This window comes from Stigmatopora nigra, chromosome 16 (genome assembly GCF_051989575.1).
Source record: "Stigmatopora nigra isolate UIUO_SnigA chromosome 16, RoL_Snig_1.1, whole genome shotgun sequence".
In the NCBI taxonomy this organism is placed as follows: domain Eukaryota; kingdom Metazoa; phylum Chordata; class Actinopteri; order Syngnathiformes; family Syngnathidae; genus Stigmatopora; species Stigmatopora nigra.
The window spans coordinates 5406991-5425483 of NC_135523.1; the positions used below are offsets into that span (position 1 = coordinate 5406991).

At 38.5% G+C, this 18493-nt stretch overlaps 3 protein-coding genes across 5 annotated transcripts; 2 read left to right on the forward strand and 1 right to left on the reverse strand.

Annotated features, from left to right (window-relative positions):
* Window positions 1-600: 600 nt before the first annotated feature.
* Window positions 601-10118, forward strand: trpc1 (transient receptor potential cation channel, subfamily C, member 1). The gene is made up of 13 exons (XM_077736260.1): window positions 601-1063; window positions 2028-2182; window positions 2579-2680; window positions 2770-2972; window positions 3115-3246; window positions 3772-3967; window positions 4704-5040; window positions 6698-6837; window positions 7125-7274; window positions 8383-8567; window positions 8650-8851; window positions 8966-9160; window positions 9717-10118. The coding sequence occupies exons 1-13, from the start codon at window positions 898-900 to the stop codon at window positions 9942-9944; spliced, it is 2391 nt and encodes a 796-aa protein (XP_077592386.1). The 5' UTR covers window positions 601-897; the 3' UTR covers window positions 9945-10118.
* A 725-nt stretch (window positions 10119-10843) lies between these two features.
* On the reverse strand, window positions 10844-15858 carry pcolce2b (procollagen C-endopeptidase enhancer 2b). 2 transcript variants are annotated; one of them, XM_077735982.1, is made up of 10 exons: window positions 15631-15858; window positions 15450-15558; window positions 14687-14942; window positions 13448-13572; window positions 13133-13269; window positions 12391-12558; window positions 12139-12197; window positions 11905-11988; window positions 11247-11414; window positions 10844-11170 (listed from the first exon to the last, which is right to left on the reverse strand). In XM_077735982.1, the coding sequence occupies exons 1-10, from the start codon at window positions 15708-15710 to the stop codon at window positions 11040-11042; spliced, it is 1317 nt and encodes a 438-aa protein (XP_077592108.1). In that variant the 5' UTR covers window positions 15711-15858; the 3' UTR covers window positions 10844-11039. The 2 variants fall into 2 exon arrangements, with proteins under 2 accessions (XP_077592108.1, XP_077592109.1); XM_077735983.1 differs by lacking the exon at window positions 12139-12197 and having other exon boundaries at window positions 12395-12558; window positions 15631-15833.
* Window positions 15859-16568: 710 nt separating this feature from the next.
* LOC144209704 (CREB homolog crh-1-like) lies at window positions 16569-18479 on the forward strand. 2 transcript variants are annotated; one of them, XM_077736148.1, is made up of 5 exons: window positions 16569-16699; window positions 16921-17065; window positions 17593-17664; window positions 17908-18016; window positions 18320-18479. In XM_077736148.1, exons 1-5 carry the CDS (start codon window positions 16694-16696, stop codon window positions 18459-18461), a joined length of 474 nt encoding a protein of 157 aa, XP_077592274.1. In that variant the 5' UTR covers window positions 16569-16693; the 3' UTR covers window positions 18462-18479. The 2 variants fall into 2 exon arrangements, with proteins under 2 accessions (XP_077592274.1, XP_077592275.1); XM_077736149.1 differs by lacking the exon at window positions 17593-17664.
* The last annotated feature ends 14 nt before the right edge of the window (window positions 18480-18493 follow it).

Genomic DNA, 18493 nt, shown 5'->3' on the forward strand with positions numbered 1-18493 from the left:
ACCATTACAGTTACATTACAAGGTTTGCATCCAAAAATCGTGTGCTGGTTGCTCATAACATTTGAAAAGTCAAGGCTATTTCCATCTAGAACATAATTTAAAGTGTAAATAGGGGGAAAAAACCCCATCCAGGCTGCAAAAGGAACCAGAACTGCCTCTGAGGGACCCCTTCCATGTTTCAGTCTTGTCATGGCATGCTCAATTGCTGGATGACAACTCCCATCATGTTTGGGCTTGCTCAAATTTTCCATGTAGCTTTTTAGTAAGGAAACACACTTCATGTGTCATGTTTTTAGTCCCTGATTTCATGCAAAACATTTGTAGTCTAATATTTGTGCGCACTGCCCTCTGCTGCTCATTACAGCCATTGCAAATGATTTTAACAAGACCTATAGAAATACTACGGTTTCATCATTTTGACAGTCTAAATTTTAATAGTGCACTCATTTTAATGTTGTTAGGTAAAATGCATACACGCTACACTGTGCACACACTCTAAATATATAAATATGGATTTACACTTCAGTTAGGGGATGGGGTATTACGGTATTTTGCTGCCAAAGTGGAAAGCTGCAGTGAAAAGGGTACTTTGTTATCTAATCGGGAGCTTGGGAATAGCGCATGTGCAGTAGGAGCCTCGTCCCAATCACCGTCAGATGTAGAAGCAGCAGCATCAGGACCACCGAGCTCCTCCTCGACCCCCAATGATGGCGCATGAAAACACTGCGCTCGTCTTGTCTTCTTCCAAGAGCCCCGATCGCAACTTCTTCGCCTCCGTTTGACGTCAGTCGTGTTTTGGACGAGTGTTGACATTGTGATGGTCGCACCACGACACGCTTGCGATAAAAGGCTGGCCTGAGAAACCCCACCGAGATCCTCATCAGTCGTGGGGGGGATATGCACGTCAGTGTTTGGCCCTGCTCGCTTTCCGTTGTGATGGCAGCTCTGTACCAGGGCACGGATGCATCCTCCCCGGATAAATTCCTCGCCCTTAAAGACGTCAGGGAGGTGAAAGAGGAGACCACCCTGGACGAGAAGCTCTTTCTGCTGGCCTGCGAGAAAGGTTGGTGCTGCACACAAACCTATGTTTTTGCAGTGCAGATGGAGGAATAATGATGGGATAAATATTTCCATTGTTTGTTTCAAGCATCTGAGTTGCATTTGATTTGGTTACAAAGAATGGCATGCTAAAATGTAGGGAAAATATGAGTTAGACATGTTTATATATCCTACATTGATTTAAAATGTAACATAAACGCTAAAAGTGATTTAAAAAGTACATTTAAAATAAATTATACTTAGGTAAAGTGAATCAATTTATGTTGCAGGTCTATAAATACACAAATTGGTGATTGGTCTATTTCATATTTTAGATAAGAAAAATCTGCTCATTTTTACCTTTTAAAAGATTGATGGTATTTCAAAATAATTTCAAACCATGGGAAATAGCCCTTTTACGTGGTCTATATATCATAGCCAACTGTTTTCCATAATTATTTAATAGACATAACTTTCATTCATTCATTTTCTGTAGCCCATATCATCACAAGGCACGTAGGAGGGTGCTGGAGCCTATCCCAACTGACTTTGGGCACCAGGTGGCGGACAGACACCTTGAATTGATGGCCAGCCAATTATAGGGAAATGTCTTTAATTCAAAAACATCTATTTATACATTTTTCATTGGTCATTATAATTTGTATTGAACCTAACATCAAATATACCAATTCACATACACAAATTAAAAAAATAATCTGTTAAATAACTTGACCCATCTGTCCGTTTGAGCACAACAGCCACCCCATGTTTTATACAAAGAAAGGATAAAACAACAAAGGCATGTGGACGCTTCTGTGACAGCCATGATACAAAACAGCAACTGTGACCATATAAAGTCTACAAACAAGGCCCAGAACTGTAGCAGCCATTTGTGGGAGATGTTACTGTAAACAAGGGTTAGCCTTTAACCAAGCCCCCCTAGTGGGTGGTTCTAGTCTCCGTCTACTCGGTACTTTCTGGGTCCGCAGGTGACTACTACATGGTGAAGAAACTGCTGGAGGAAAACAGACACGGTGAACTCAATGTCAATAGTGTAGACGTGCTGGGCCGCGACGCCGTCACCATCGCCATCGAGAATGAGAATCTTGACATCCTGCAGCTTCTACTCGAGTATGGTTGCCAGGTAGTAAACACTTGTAAACAGGCCTTCCTATCGTGGTGTGTTTATTTTAAATGGAGAACAGGTCAATGTTGAGTATTTTTGAACACCCACAGTCCCTTGTAATGGTCGTGTAGCTGATTTTGGAAGGATGCGTATAAGTAAAATACGTTCTGAGAGAAGGAGGAGGCCATGAGAGAGAAGAAATATATGTTCTGATATGTTGATGTTCTAGGTGGATGGATGTATGTTTAAAAATCCACTTAGAATAGGAAGAGATAAGGAAATGCTATTTGGAAGAGCCCAATTTTGACTAGTGTATGTATTGGGACCAAAGTAGAGTCTTATGGTCCAACTATTAAATGTAGCGCACATAGTTGCTTTTGTTTTTGGCATACTGTCAGCTTTATTTCCTCACAGGCTACCGACGCACTGCTGGTAGCCATAGACTCGGAAGTGGTGGGAGCTGTGGACATCCTCCTCAACCACAGACCCAGGCGTGCATCCAAGCCCTCCATGGCTGTGAGTCCTTGAAGAGAAAGCACTTTCCTATCAAAAATAAATAAAAATACTTTGCATTTATTCATTCACATTTCCTTTAAACCTCATAGAAACTGATGCAGCGAATACAGAATCCTGAGTATTCCACAACTATGGATGTGGCTCCCGTCATTCTGGCGGCCCACAGGAACAACTACGAGATCCTGACCATGTTATTGAAACAGGACATCTCGCTACCACGGCCGCACGCTGTAGGCTGCGAATGCACTCTCTGCAATGCCAAAAATAAGAAGGATAGTTTGCGGCACTCCAGGTATTTCGACCAGATTATCATTATGTGTGTTTTTCAATCAGTTCTTTGTTGAGGACTTTGTTGGTGTGTGCGTACATACAGAAGGACAATTGTTAGTTTTTGTGCCTTGCAACCTCATTTTCCCGTCTTTCTCTGGGGATAGGTTTCGCTTGGACATTTACCGTTGCCTGGCCAGCCCTTCCCTCATCATGCTAACCGAAGAAGATCCTATCCTTAGGGCCTTTGAGCTGAGTACGGATCTCAGGGAACTCAGCTTGGTGGAGGTGGAGTTCAGGTGCTTGTTAGTCAAAACGCGAGGGTTGAATAGAAGTAAATAGACTAAGTCACATGTGTCAAAGTGGCGGCCCGGGAAAGTAAATCATGAGTGCCCACTTTCTGTTTAAGGATCAAATTCAAATGATGAGTATAGATGTATATATGAAATTTCCCAATTTTTCCCCCTTTTAAATCAATAATTGTAATTTTTAATCATTTTTTTCTGTGTATTTAGTTCAAAAATCATTTTGTAAAATCAAAAAATATATTTTAAAAAAGCTAAAATAAGCATTGTTTTAGATCTATAAAAAAACTGAATATTCAGGGATTTTAATCCAGTTCTTTTAATCCATTAATTCAATTCAAATCCTAACTGAAGGTAAAACAGTATGTTGGGTGCAAAGTTGCTACTTTGTCAGAAAAATTAATACTTAATTTCAAGCATAGATATCTGAAAAAATATATTAGAAACAGAAGACTAGCACAGCTCATCATCTTTTTACAAAAATCGTCTCACTTACTCGTATCCCTTTCACAAATGCAGGAACGACTATGAGGAGCTGGCCAAGCAGTGCAAGATGTTCGCCAAGGACCTACTAGCTCAGGCTCGGAACTCCAGAGAGCTGGAAGTCATCCTCAACCACACATCCAATGAAGATTCCACGGATAAGCGAGGACTCCTGGAAGAGCGGATGAACCTCAGCCGCCTCAAACTGGCCATCAAATACAATCAAAAAGAGGTCAGTCGGACAATTTGAGCAGCTGCTTCTCATATGTTTATGCCACGCTTTTCTCCGCATGAGAAATTCTTGACTTGGCTGCTGTTGGATGATTTACAGCTGCTAAATTATAACCAGCACTTGTGTTAAAAAAAAGATTGAGGAACCATTATCATGAAAATTCCTCATAATGGTGCATGAGTGGTTAAAATATCCCATTTAAAAATTCTCGAGTATTGTCACATGATCTTATGCCTCTCAAAAGTGAATGTTGTTGCTTCCTTGGCAATTTCTCACCCAAAGTCTTTTGAAATGACTTTTGGTGAGAACCGATTGGTTTTCCTTCATCTTGATTGATATTGTCGGGCATTTTTTGCACCAAATAATTAAAAAAAACAAGTACTGAGAAAGAAAACTTAGATGGCACATTACCTACATTCCCTACATTGGATTTATTGGATGCAAAGCCCAAGTGAGCAGTAATATTTCTATGAACTAATGGAGGTCAGATAATTTTAGCCACTGTGTGAATCATGGGACGTAAAAAGGATTATAACCTTGGTAAATATATGCAATCTTTCAAGCATGTGCTCAACTGCTTGCAGTCCTCATTAATCTCTTATATTTAGCATCTACCATAAGGATTTGTGCTATGAGCTACTACTCTTTACCCTTATAAATATCCTTGCTGGGCAATAACATTGTTTTCGAATATAGGAGGACAAGGAATCTCAAAATGATTTGATGTATTTTTCAGTTCGTGTCTCAGTCCAACTGTCAGCAGTTCCTCAACACAGTGTGGTTCGGCGAGACGGCCAGTTATAGGCGCAAGCACACCTGCCTGAAGATTGCCACAGTGTTAAGCGTGGCCATGTTGTGGCCCCTGCTGTCCGTGTGCTACTTGCTGGTGCCGCGATCCCGCGTGGGCCAGATCATTCACACTCCATTTGTCAAGTTCATTATTCACAGCGCCTCCTACTTCACCTTCTTGCTCCTGCTCAACCTCTACTCGCTGGTCTACAATGAGGACAAGAAGAACACTATGGGTCCTGCACTTGAGATGGTAGACTATCTGCTAATCCTCTGGATCATGGGTAAGTACCAAATGCGAATGAGTTTTGTTTCTTGGTTATCTGTCATGGCTCTTGTTGTCAGGTTTGTCTGTGCATCAATTATGTAATGCACAGGGGTCAAAGTGGCAGCCCGGGGGCCAAATCTGGCCCGCTGCATCATTTTTTTGTGGCCCGGGAAAGTAAATCATGAGTGCCGACTTTCTGTTTTAGGATAAAATTAAAGTGAAGATTATAGATGTATATTATATTCACTGATTTTCACCCTTTTAAATCAATAATTGAAATTATTATTATTATAAATTCTGTGTTTTAAGTTAAAAAAAACATTTTGTAAAATCTAAAAATATATAAAAATATTTTCTGTTTTCTACTTTAGTATGAAACATAATGATTAAAAGAGATTTTCCCTTACTAGGAAAAAAAAACTCAAATAAACATCGTTTTAGATCTATAAAAAACTGAATATTCAAGGCTTTTAATCCAGTTCTTTTTAATCCATTTATTTTTAAAAAAAATCACAACCCAATCCATTGGCTTTCTAAACTATAATGTCCAAATTCCACTATCTGCATAACTGTTGATTCTTTTCAGAATAGAGAAAAAAGCCTATCATATCCTAATTTAAATTTCCTAGTGGAGTGTAAATGAGAAGTCTATGTCATGAGCCTGGCTGAAGTCCAGCAGGCCCATCCTGTCTGCATCCATAATCCCATCACAGGAAACATCCGCTTTTATACCCAACGACAGAGTGCCTGCTTTCACCAAATCAACATCCGCTGAGCGTCTACACGTGCACGAGCTCACATGAGGATCCTGATACATTTTGTCCGCTGCCAAGAAACCATTAGCGCCGTGGTTGAATTGCCGGAATGGCTCGCTGCCTTCTCAGCGGTGATAGTTTGACTCACGCTTGCAGAATTCTGCAGCAACCAAGCGGTAGCTCATTGGTCGGCGAGTCGTAACTCGTGGCAGTTGCAATCCACGATCATACGGCTCTGCTACTGATAAGCCCTTCAAGTGGAGGCTACAGTATTTATATGTTTTGTGCTATGGAAGTACAACCAATATTTCATTTCTGAAACAGAAAGCAAAATCAATGAAAAATCTTAACATGTATTCCAATTGTAACTATAAACTACTTAGAAAAAAATGTCTAAACTGGTGCTAAAAGTTCATCCATGCATCTTATGCAGTATTTGCTGTTGTGCTTCGTAATGTTCTACTTTTCATCACTCCTCCCTGTTCACCGCATTTGCTTTTCCATCAAGTCACATGCTGCTCATTAATGGCTAAATCGGATGAAGCAAACATGTGCATGCGTGTGTCACTGAATCCCCCAATGGGTGTGTGCACTTCCACTTTCCTTCCGCCTAAAAAGAATCCCTTCTTTTCCTCAAAAAGTAGACAAAACAAATGCAGTCTTGGATGCTCAACTTATTGGCAAAAAAGTGGTCTCCGTGTGTAGAACAATAGCAGACGTGGCCAAACATTCAAATCCAGTTTCCTGTAGATAACATTAAAACAGGGAGAAAAGGCCAAATTAGGTAAACGCCCATCTTAGACATGCCGGATGGTTATTCTATTGCTTGAGTAGGAATTCTAAATTGTCTGTAGATGTGAATGAAAAGAGAATTGAAGTATGTGGAATTGCATGTACAAATTGTTATGTGTCACGCAGGAATGGTGTGGTCCGATGTAAAGCGTTTGTGGTATGAAGGACTGGAAGATTTCTTGGATGAGTCCAGGAATCAGCTGAGCTTTGTCATGAATTCCCTTTACCTAGCTACCTTCGCACTCAAGATAGTTGCAAACAGCAAGGTAAATTTCACTTGTTAAAATATTTTCCCTGTGTTATGGTTAAAATCAATCATATACACTTTTTGGGAAATAATAGGATTGAGATTTATAGCACTTTTTACACTATTTTTTTGTGTTGCTGAAACCTGGACTAACTATTAATATGCAAGGGATTTTTTTTTCAGATTTATATCATCCTCTGAAAGTAGCATTTTATGGATTATGAATGTTCCAGATTATACATTCACAATTTGCACCCTGGAAGAAAAATGGGATCATATTTTTACATGTTTGCCTTTCCTCCACAGTTCAATAATGTCGGGGAGACTGAGAGGAAGAAATGGGACGCCTTTCATCCCATCCTTGTGGCTGAAGGCCTGTTTGCCTTTGCCAATATTCTCAGCTATTTACGCCTCTTCTTTATGTACACTACCAGCTCCATTCTGGGGCCACTTCAGGTAGGAAAACATTTTCTTTTCTTTTTAAATAGGTGTTAGTGTGTGGGATTGCAGTGATGGATGGGAAAGCTGTGAAACAACAGCTCTGAAAATGCTGTTATGTCATCCTTCTGAAATGCCGAGATTAGGAAAATGGGGTTTTTAACGCCCACGGTGTGAGTGAAGCAAACATTCATGTTTTTGATAGAAATATCTTTTGTTTTATGTCCATTCTTCTGTTTTTATTTCATCTCAAGCCGTCTGACAAAAAGAAAATTGTGTAACTTCTGCTTCTAGTCAAGTTAGACTTTCATGTTTGTGGTCATCTGATTTATTAGTGCACTCCACCTTTTTGTTGTTATACTAACCTCAGACTTTTCGGTAATTGTGACATCATTTTTCTGTCTGGACCAAATGGAAAAGTGGATGCCCACGCATAGCCACGTGTGACTTAGTCATGTAAGGAAGGTTTTCTCTCATTCTGTCCTTTCAATCATTGTCCCGCTGATTCAACAGACTGAGTTTGGAAAGACTGAGTTTGCATTTACAGTACATGTGCATGGACAGATACAAGAAAGTATTCTAAATCAAAACACCTAAAACATATGTGGGAAGTCTCAAGGTATGCAAACGGCTACAGTGTTTGCTTAACTCGTTTTGACAAACATCTTGCTTCATATGGTGAGCTCCTGTCACCGTTAAATACTCCCAGTGTAGTCCGTTTAATTTAGGAGCCGCGGTATCTCGACAAACAAGACGAACATGGTAGCTCAAAACTTTGGCAAAATCCTGAGATACAAAGGTATGCAAACCTTTTCAATGCGAGGTACCTTGAGAAAATGTTTATTGTATTACAGTACTCCAAGGACTATACTTGGAATCTATAGGAGAAAGGAAAGAGGAACATTTTCCTGGAATAACAGAACCATATGGTGTCCTAATAGTCAACAACAGGGGGACTTGCATGATTTTTATGTCCTCATGGAACTGAGATTCTAGGTAGTGGATAAAGAAAATATATAAAAGGTGATCGTGGGGGAAAAAGCAGTGTCCAAGGATGAAAAAAATGAGTTATTATTTTGATGGCCTCTATATGAGCTATAAAAACCATTGTTATTTTTCTCACCAGATCTCCATGGGTCAGATGTTGCAGGAGTTTGGCAAGTTTCTGGGCCTTTTTCTTCTCGTCTTGTTCTCATTTACCATCGGGCTCACTCAGCTTTATGGAAAGGACCACAAAGACCCAGAGAAAAATCCGCCTAGCGACTGCCAGGGCATTTTCTGCCAACAGCAAAGCAACGACGCGTTCCACAGGTAGGTCTTGGGCTAAGTTCCTCATGAGCATATATTTGTTTGGGGAGATGATTTATTGTATGTTGTTGTTCTATTCTGGCAGCTTCATGGGTACCTGCTACGCCCTATTTTGGTACATTTTCTCTTTGGCTCATGTGGCGCTCTTCGTCACACGCATCAGCTACACTGAGGAACTGCGCTCCTTTGCGGGCGCCCTGATAATAGGAACCTACAATATTGTGGTGGTCATTGTACTGACCAAGCTGTTAGTGACCATGCTCCATAAAAGCTTCAGGCAAATTGCTGTGAGTGTCCCACTTAACAAGAAACTTCACACTGTCCATTTTGGGCTGGCTTTCAAACAGAACTAGTGTACATTGATTACTGACAATTTTGTGTCTGCTGTAATTGTTTATCAGAACCATGAGGACAAAGAGTGGAAGTTTGCCCGAGCCAAACTGTGGCTTAGCTACTTTGATGATAAGTGTACAATGCCACCTCCGTTCAACATCCTGCCATCGCCTAAGACCGTCTGTTATCTGCTTACCAGCATGAGCAAATGGATCTGTTCGCACACGTCTAAGGGAAGAGTTAAGAGACAGAACAGCCTCAAGGTGAGAATTATAACCTATTTCGTGTCAAACATATGCAGTATTTGTAGTCTACATTGTTACTTTGTTCTCCTTCTTGAGACAATATCCGTTGCTTAAATAGGTACAAGACTTTGGCTGTTATACTAGTTTTGTAGGATATTTTTCATTGTGTAGTAGAATTAATTTATCTGACTTTTGTTAGAAAATGTTCATTGCTGCCGGAATTTTTTTTTTTGTTTAATTTGATATAAAATTTAATTGATAGTGGCAATAAAACATGTGAAAACCTGTGCACTATCTACTTAACCTCTGCCTGTTTAGCTCTTTCAACTCAAATGAACATTCACAAGACTAAAAAACAAAAAAGCATCCGGATTAAAGCTTGTAAATCTGACGATTAATAAACTAGATCCGCAGAAATCCTAAATTAGTTGGACAGCTAATGCAGGATGCAAACATGGCATCTTCCATTCTCTGTTATTCATGTCGACTTAAAAATAGGCTGTTCAAACCAAACAATATTTTGATCCCAGCAGTTATTATGTATACTGTAAGTATTACATCTTCTCACACAAAGGAATGGAAGAACCTGAAGCAAAAGCGTGATGAGAACTACCAGAAGATCATGTGCTGTCTGGTGCACCGCTACCTGACCTCCACAAGGCAGAAGATGCAAAGCACTGACCAGGCCACTGTGGAGAACCTCAACGACCTACGCCAGGATCTGTCCAAATTTCGCAATGAGATGCGAGACCTTTTGGGGTTCCGTACCTCCAAATATGCCATGTTCTACCCACGGAGTTAGAAACCTTTTCCAATTCTTCTTGCCATCCCTTTTCCTGCTACTCATTTACTCTACAAGAGGAAAAGACAAACTGAATGAAGCCAAATAGAAACAATATTAATGTAGTGTCATGTTTTTGTAAAGAAAGAAAGCCATTGTTTTGGACAGAAATGTTAATAAATATTTATGCAAACATTTTCCGATGTGATGCAATGGTTTTGCAGTTAAATTATTTGGACTGAATCAGTAGTGATGGTTTCACTCCTCTCTGAAAAAGCACATTTTGAAGGCAAATTAATAAGGAAGTTTTATTAGGGAGCATGACAATGATAAAGTATATAAATTATATTCACAGATTTTCTTTGTAGTATGAAAACATCTAATAGCGCTCTCTTTAAAAAGAAATGCAGGAAGATACAAGATTGATTATAGAGAATGCATCAAATATTGCACTGTTTAAGGGAAATCCACAACTTTAGCTTCATTGTATGTCACAAATACAATGAATAGTGTTAATACCCTTCTAAAAATAAGATTTGTTTTTATGCAATAGGAGAATTAAGTTAATTAAAAAAAACATACTTTTAAGATTAAAGTTATAAATAAATCAGAATAAGGTTTTACATTTTAGGGAAAGATAGGAATTAAGACATTTTAGTTTCAAAATACAGGGTTTTATACGTTGAATATTTGAATGTAAATGATCTTTAATATAAAAAAACAATTTCTTATATTGAATATTTCCTAGTTTATCTTGAATATGCATCAACTTTTTTCTTTTATTATCATTATTATTAAATTTGAATCCTGAATTCATAATCTCATTGAAGAAATAGATCAAGTTTTAGAGAATATTTTGATATTAAACAGGTTGGAAATTTAAAAAAAAGAAATAAATTATATATATTTTTGATTAAATAATACTGTTTAACAGTCAAATGCAGTTTAAAACGATTTTCTGTAACTTATTTTTGAAAATTTGCATCTATCATTCTCATTTTAATGAGTAGAACATTCTTACCAGTTTCGATCCATGGTTTGAACAATAAAGAGGAATACGTATCATCAATAAGATCCAAGCATATTGCATGTTGAATAAATCCCAATCCAAGCCCCTCAGCAACGCTTGTTCTTAAGCACATTGAGCGTCTTCTGGTTCTTGGTCTTGAAGGACAACACGAAATGGTGAGGGGCAATCAAACCACGACCTTCATCATCCACATGCCCCATGAAGATGTAGTTTAAGCCTGGTGAGACCCATTTAAAAGGATTTATCAATAACTTTTTTCCCCACTCATGTTCTCAATGGCTATGGAGACTCACCTCTCTTGACCAGAGGACACTTCTTGCAAAGGATGACCATTTTGGTGCTCATGGTCTTCCCTGCCTGCTGGATGGCCAAGTTGCCTTCTTTGTACACGTTAATGATGGACACAGTGGCGTGTACACTCCCGCCACGGGTTACCGCCGAGATGACTGTGCCGGTGATCACTGTTCCACACGTGCACAGATTGACTTGAAGTTAACACTTGAAGAGCGAGAAAATACTACACAGATCAAATATTTGTATGCAGGGGCAGTTTTCCATAATTATGTTAATGTTTTGACTTTGCTCCTGACCTTGAGAGGTCCACCACAAGGAAGCCAAGCATTCCTGACGCCGGTCCTTCTACTCTTTCTCTTTTTAGGAATGCCAAGCAAACTCACCCATGTGGTAAACATCCAGCAGAGGTAAATACGACGGCGCGAATACACATATTTATTGAGGCATACAGCCACAGAGGCGCTTTCATTGCATCGTTACTGTACCTAACTTACTTTCCTCTCAAGGTTGAAAAATATGATATATAACTGAATAGTATTATCTATTGATGAAGCAGTTCAGATTGGGAAAAGTGTCTAACGTATAACTGTCACTTTAAATGTCCTATTCATGTTTAATGTGTATTATTAAGAAGGCTACATTTTTGGACATCCTCACCAAAGTTGCTGGAGCAAAAATTGCTCTCAAGTGTTCCTCGTCGTTTGCACTTCTGCCGGCACAAGGTCACCGAGTACTTCAGTGCTGTACACATATACATGGAAACACACATAAGTAACATATTATAATGTGTACGCTGTATGTTGGACTATTAAGTGGAAATAAATAAATGGTGCATTTGGGAAATGAGAGCCACAGAACAGGAAAACATATAAATACAATAAGCACACTCACGCAGCTGCTGACGGCCACAGCTCACGCCCAGACATTCACACGCAGACCAGGCCCCGCCCCTTAAAAAGCACACAAATACTACAATATGTAGAGTAGTTTGCATTTCACACTGATAATCTGTTTAAAAATTTGGTTTTATACAATGATCTAAAAGGGAAAATAAATAGGTTTCATGACAGGGAAGAAAAAATGAGTAATAATTGAAATAAATATGTGGGATATAGACCAAGAAGTAAAGAGGAATATTGCTACCTACGTAAGGGCTTAGTGGTGACCGGTTGTGTGGTGGTAGGTGGCAGTGTTGTAGTGACGGAAAACTTTTTGGACCGGAACTTGTAGTGCCCGATGAAGCCATCTGCAGTTAAGCTGAGGTCCGATAGGAAATGGACTAGGAGTTGGTTCCCCTCTGAGTAAACGGGCCTGAAATGGGGGTAAAGATTAAATAAAGTGAGATATGAGTTGAGGTCATATAAGGTCGAATAAGGTTTGAAAGGATTTGAGAATGTATTAGTGTGAAAGAGTTGGTATGATTAGGTTCTAAATCATTCCGTAAGAGTCGTTGCAGGCATGTCCAATGCAGATATTATCGGAATTTTACTTTCATATAAGATGAATCAGAACATTATTCTCATTCTCTGCACCGTATCTGGCAACATGTCCTCCCTCGGAGGATTAAATAATGGCTTTGCCTGACAGGCTTGGAATTGTCAGTCTTGAAGCATTTTACATTTGGACCGATTGTGTATAACTGCAATTTCAATATACTCTGTGCTGTGGTAGTTAGCAGACTTGCAAGATCAACGATCTGTTGGGTGAAAATGGGATTTAATGAAGAATGTTTTTTTTTTATCTGTGCCGTTTGATTACATTGATTATAGTGGATTATAATACATATTAAATTAGTATATTTATAATTCGTATGAGATAGAATATGCAATAAGGAGAGCTATAAAAAAAAGGTTTAAAGCTAGAATAAATGAGATGCGAGACCTACGCTGGAGGGCTGTCTCCACAGTATCTCCCGATCCTCCTGGCATCGTTCATCTCGCCACCGTTGAAAATAGTGACATGGTCGTAGCGGCAGTAGTTATCTCGCTCCACATCAAACTTCTCGAACTTGACTTCAATGATCTGTGACGGGTTGAAAAAGCAAGTGTCTTTAATCAAGCACTGGCTTCAAACAGCATGATTGAAGGGTACTGGCGCCATTTTGGGGATGACGCAACAGTCTCGTATGGCATGTCCGGCCTTGTGCTGTTGGAGAAAAATACTTGACATATTTTCAGGACTAAATTTTTTTTTTTCTAACCTGGTTCTTTGGTGCCACTATGTGCCAGGAGCAGGTGACCCCGGCCGGGTAGTCCCTTTCGGGCCAGTTAGGGGTTTTGAACGTTCCAGAAGGTTTGCTTAGTCGGCCCCCACAGTACTGATCACCTGTTGAGTCATTGGCAGTGTCAGAAAAATCACCTAAAACTTACTGGACTGTTTTTTTTTCCTTATAAAGTTTGAAAACGAGCACTGAAATACAAATACCGTATTTTCATGACTATAAGGCGCACTGAAAAGTCTTAAATTTTCTCCAAAATAGAGAGGGCGCCTTATAATCCAGTTTGCTTTATATATGGAAAAAAATTAAAATGTGTCATTCAATGACGGTGCGCCTTAAAATGTGGTGCGCCTTATAGTTGTGAAAATGCGGTAAATTTTTTATCAATGAATATATAAGTTGTATTATTGACTATGTGGAACTGAAATCTGGAGTGTCAAATGTTATCCTTTAAAAACAAACTGAATTCTGGTTAGAAGTGCTGGAAAAACACTTGTAATTTTTGACCATGTGATTGTGTTTTTGTAGTACTGTAACAACCTCTTTGCAACTATCTACTTTGTCAGAAACAGGCTGTCAGTCATATATAGTTGTTCCCTTAGAAGCAACTAGCTATTAAAATTCTTCTTGGAAAGCAAGCCAGGCTTTAGCACCCTGCGGAGGGGAAAAGAATGTCTGATCATTTCTTCTCCTCTGCAGGGGGGGGGGTTGAGAGGGTGGCTCAGCAAAAATGTTTGAGAAATTTAACATCCGGCTGAGAAATGTTGCAAGTTGTTGTCCACATACGGCCAGTGGAGCATTATAATATTCAGCTTGAAGCTTTTGAACAATACATATATAATTTTGTTGTGGTTTCCAGAAACTTGCCATTAAAAGATAATATTGCAAAATGTATGTTGGATGATTATGACGACACAAATTGAGAAATTGAAGTGAAGCTGAGATGCTAAAAATGTCAATAAAAAGTGAACTCAATTCTTCATTTTTTGGTCAGAATAAAAACAGCATATACCTATATCTACTGTATTTATTTATATACTTTTTAAAACAAATATACTTGACATTAAAAACAAATGCCTATGCAAATTTGGGGCCTGTTTCTATACACTCACACTGTATAAACACCCCAAAAAAGTCCATTAGTACATGAAACAAATTAGAAAAAGGGTACTCATATACTTTTAAGAAGCCTATATTATTGATAGAATAACAATCTCTAACCTCTCTCATGAGACTGCACAGCAGAAAAAACAGCCAAAAAGCCACTGCCGGCCGTATTAGCGTCCGACACCATCTGCAGCGTCATCTTGTTCCCGGTGGACACCAGCGCCCCCGGCTTGAACGTGCCACAGAAGCGGCCAAGCCGCTGCCCATTGGCGTGAGCGCTGTACACGTCTACATAGTCGTAGCGACACAGACTGTCGTTCTCCAAGTCGAGGAAGCGGAACGACAACACTACCACCTTCCCTTCTGGGACCTGTGGTGGGCATTTTGTGGAAATGACTATTGTTCCATAGGAGGACCTCACTTTATGACTGACATTTTGAGGTCGTGAACTTATATGAACTTGGCACTGCTCAGTAAACATCATATTAGGTGAAATTCCTGTCTTATCTTGACATTAAAATATATTCCTATTGTTTGTTACCTAATACTTTCTTAAAATGATCTCGATATCATAGATATAACTTTTTTCAATGGAACTAGTGGACAAAATGAGACTTTTGAAATGTTTCTAATTGTATTGCTGATATCAAATGGCATTTATACGCTAATAGTACATGGAAATGGGAATAAAAGAAACAAATATGTTGTCCTTTTGGTCGGTAATCAGTAGAAAAAATACAAACAAAGCATCTTCCAGATCATAAATCAATCTAGGATGAATTTTAATAAATAAACCCTTGAGTTTTTTAGTCATTTATGAAGTATACAGTAGCTCAACTTAGTAATACACATTAAAAGTATTTAAATTGCCACTTACTGTGATCCTCCACACGCATTTAGTATTTGGAGGATAAACTCCTGGGTAGCCCTGACTCCCAATTATTCCAGAATTCCCCGTGAAGTTTCCCCCACATGTAAAAGAGGTTCTGGAAAATAATGACATACAGTCCGTTATACCTTCTCTGTAGCAATAGTAGCAGAGGAGACACGAGGTTTACCTCCTTTGGGTCTGTGCGCTACAGTCTTGGGCGAGGAGGGCGAGACACCAAGCGCAAACCACCGCGCACGCTCTCCACATTGTCGACTTAATTTGTGCGGCTTGCTCGAGTGCTGTCCGCTTCCAAATGGAAAGTGGAAGCTCCTGCAGTTGTTAGTCTGCAGTCTGCAACGGATGAATGCAGCATTTGTTCCAATGAAGGAGGAGGAGGAAGGGGAAGAGGAGGAGGAGGTGGAGAAAGAAGATACTGGGCGGAGATGTGGAGGAGGGCCTTTTTTTCTAATAAAACTATGAACATCCAAAACCCCATTTTTGAAGTTAACATTTGATATGCATGAATTAAATCAATGTCAAAGGTGCAAAAAACTGTGTTTTGTGTACTAGGAAATGGGAAATGTGGTATATATACATTTATATTTTTGTATTATTATTTATATTATCATTCATTTATTTATTGATTATTTATCTGTTTATTTTTCATTGTTATTTCTGCAGTATGGTGAAAGCTTTATATCTCATTAAACTTGTATAATGACAATTAAAGCATTCAATTCAATTCAATATTAGTCATTTATATTTTTTTTATCTGACTATTCCTAAAATTGTTGTCATTTTATATAATCTATAATCCCATGGCTACACAACCATGAGAAAATGGTTTAGTAATATATATTTTTTAAAAGTACTGGTGGTGTTATTAGAAAGCAAACAAAATCCAACTAATTATCCTTAATCTGTCGCTAATTAAAATTCAAGAGCAAAAAGTCAAGAGCACAAAGATGTTGTTATTCTTCTTAATAGTGTCCCATGGCTGTGAATCAAGGACAGTGTGCATCAATGGGAAACATCATGGTTATTTATTTTTTTTAAATGTAGAGTTTAATGTGTGACCCACAAGTCACATGACTTTGAAGCCAGTCCTTTCAGCTCTTTGATAGTTTTGGTTTGTCACTTCATAAAGACAAACCAAACTTCTGTTGAAAGGAAAAGGTAGTTGCAATGTGGCACTTCTTACAGACTTGGCACTTTCCCTTAATATCTGTGGCCTACTGGAGGCATTGTCAATGGATGTGAGTTTTTCAGAAGTAGTGTATTAACCTTATTTTTAGCACATGGTAGAATGTTCTCAGTATTCCACTTTAATTAGTTTTACCTCATGTTTATCATTTATCAATGTATCATTTGAGAATATAATGGATGCTTTGTTGTAAGCTATTTACCAGTAAATCCTACCATTGAATTTAACCTTATCTGTTTATTTTTTTGGTTGTTTTGTTGTTGTTTTTTAAAGTCCCCTTCGCCTAGCAATGTATCTATTGAGGGGACACAGGCACTATTGGCCATGGCCATGAATTCACAGACACTTTCATCTGATTCAACGTCACCCGAATACTACCCTTGGACATACCAGAATGCTTGTTTCCCAGGATTTCAAGGTAATTGAGTTTGTATTGGAATCGTGGAATGGGACCTATAAAATGTGTTGCTTTAATTGTAGACTTTTGGGTAAACCTTGCCGGAATTATAGCCATTTCTGTCAAGTAAAGTAAGTAAAGTCGTACTAGGACAGATGAAGAAAAATAATATAATTGATTTTTCATGTACGTGAGGCATTTTTCTTTAAATTTGGTTTCAACTTGTGTAATTCATGCTCAAGGTGATTGACTTGGCCATTGAATAAAACACCTCTACTGTGTGTTTTCACCTTTTATCCTTTAGTCCGTCAAAGGTGTGCAGTATTGTCCATTTAAGTTGGGAAACATTTGGCTGAATGCAAATATTTTTGTGTTTTTTGCCATTATGCACAAAATAAATGAACACGAAAGGAGAAAAAGTTCTAATATGAATTGAATTGACACTCCTTCTTTTAATGTCCAACTGTGTATGGACTGAAATAAAGCCTATGCCACCTAATTGTCATTTTTGATTAAATACTAAACCAGTACTTGACCTGCCTTTGCAGGTTCCCCATTTTGCTACAAGAATGACGAAGCAGCCCAGGTTGTTCCAATGGCCATGTCAAACACACAGCCAGGTAAGAATATAACAATAAAATTATCCATGAGCATCTGTTAGGGTACATGACACAACATAGATGGGAAAAGGTGAAAAACTGTGTGGATAAAAATAGCCCCCCAAAAAACATGGGCTTTCAATGAGAAAATTTAATTTCTATTGGGGGTTATAGAACAATGTTGATACATCCACAGGTATTTGAGCATTTAATATGAAATTAAATAAATAAAGATATCATTTTTGCGGTGTGTATTGTCTACAGGTGAACTGACTGCTTCCCAACTACAATATCCCGGGCCTATTTTCGCACATGCTGTCTCACAAGGTGGCGTCCCTCGCAAACAGTCAGAACGCAGCTTGATGAAGAACAGGTCAGAAATTATTTATTAAGTGGTGTAAATGAAAAGTTGGTTAAACTTGTTTTTTTAATAACTTTTAACCAAAACAAACAGGGTTACAAAATTCAGGACTTTCCTAATTTGATAGTTTCTTAAAATGTTGGTTGCTTGAGAATACAGAATTTAATATTGTGAATGGGAAATTATCAGTACTTTTGACAGAGCACTGTTTTGTTATTTTGCCAAAGGATTTTATTGTATTATTTTATCATGCTATCAATCTGATAGCACGACCAAGTTAATACATCTGAATTTGTTCCACTTGAACTCTTCTAGGGAAGCTGCCCGTGAATACAGAAGGAGGAAAAAGATTTACATTCAAGATCTTGAGAAACGTGCAGAAAAGCTTGAAACTGAAAATATGGCTTTGAGAGAAGAACTTAATACATGGAAAATGGGTCGACAGAAATCCCAATAAATTGTCTTTGTATATGCACATTATGAATTATT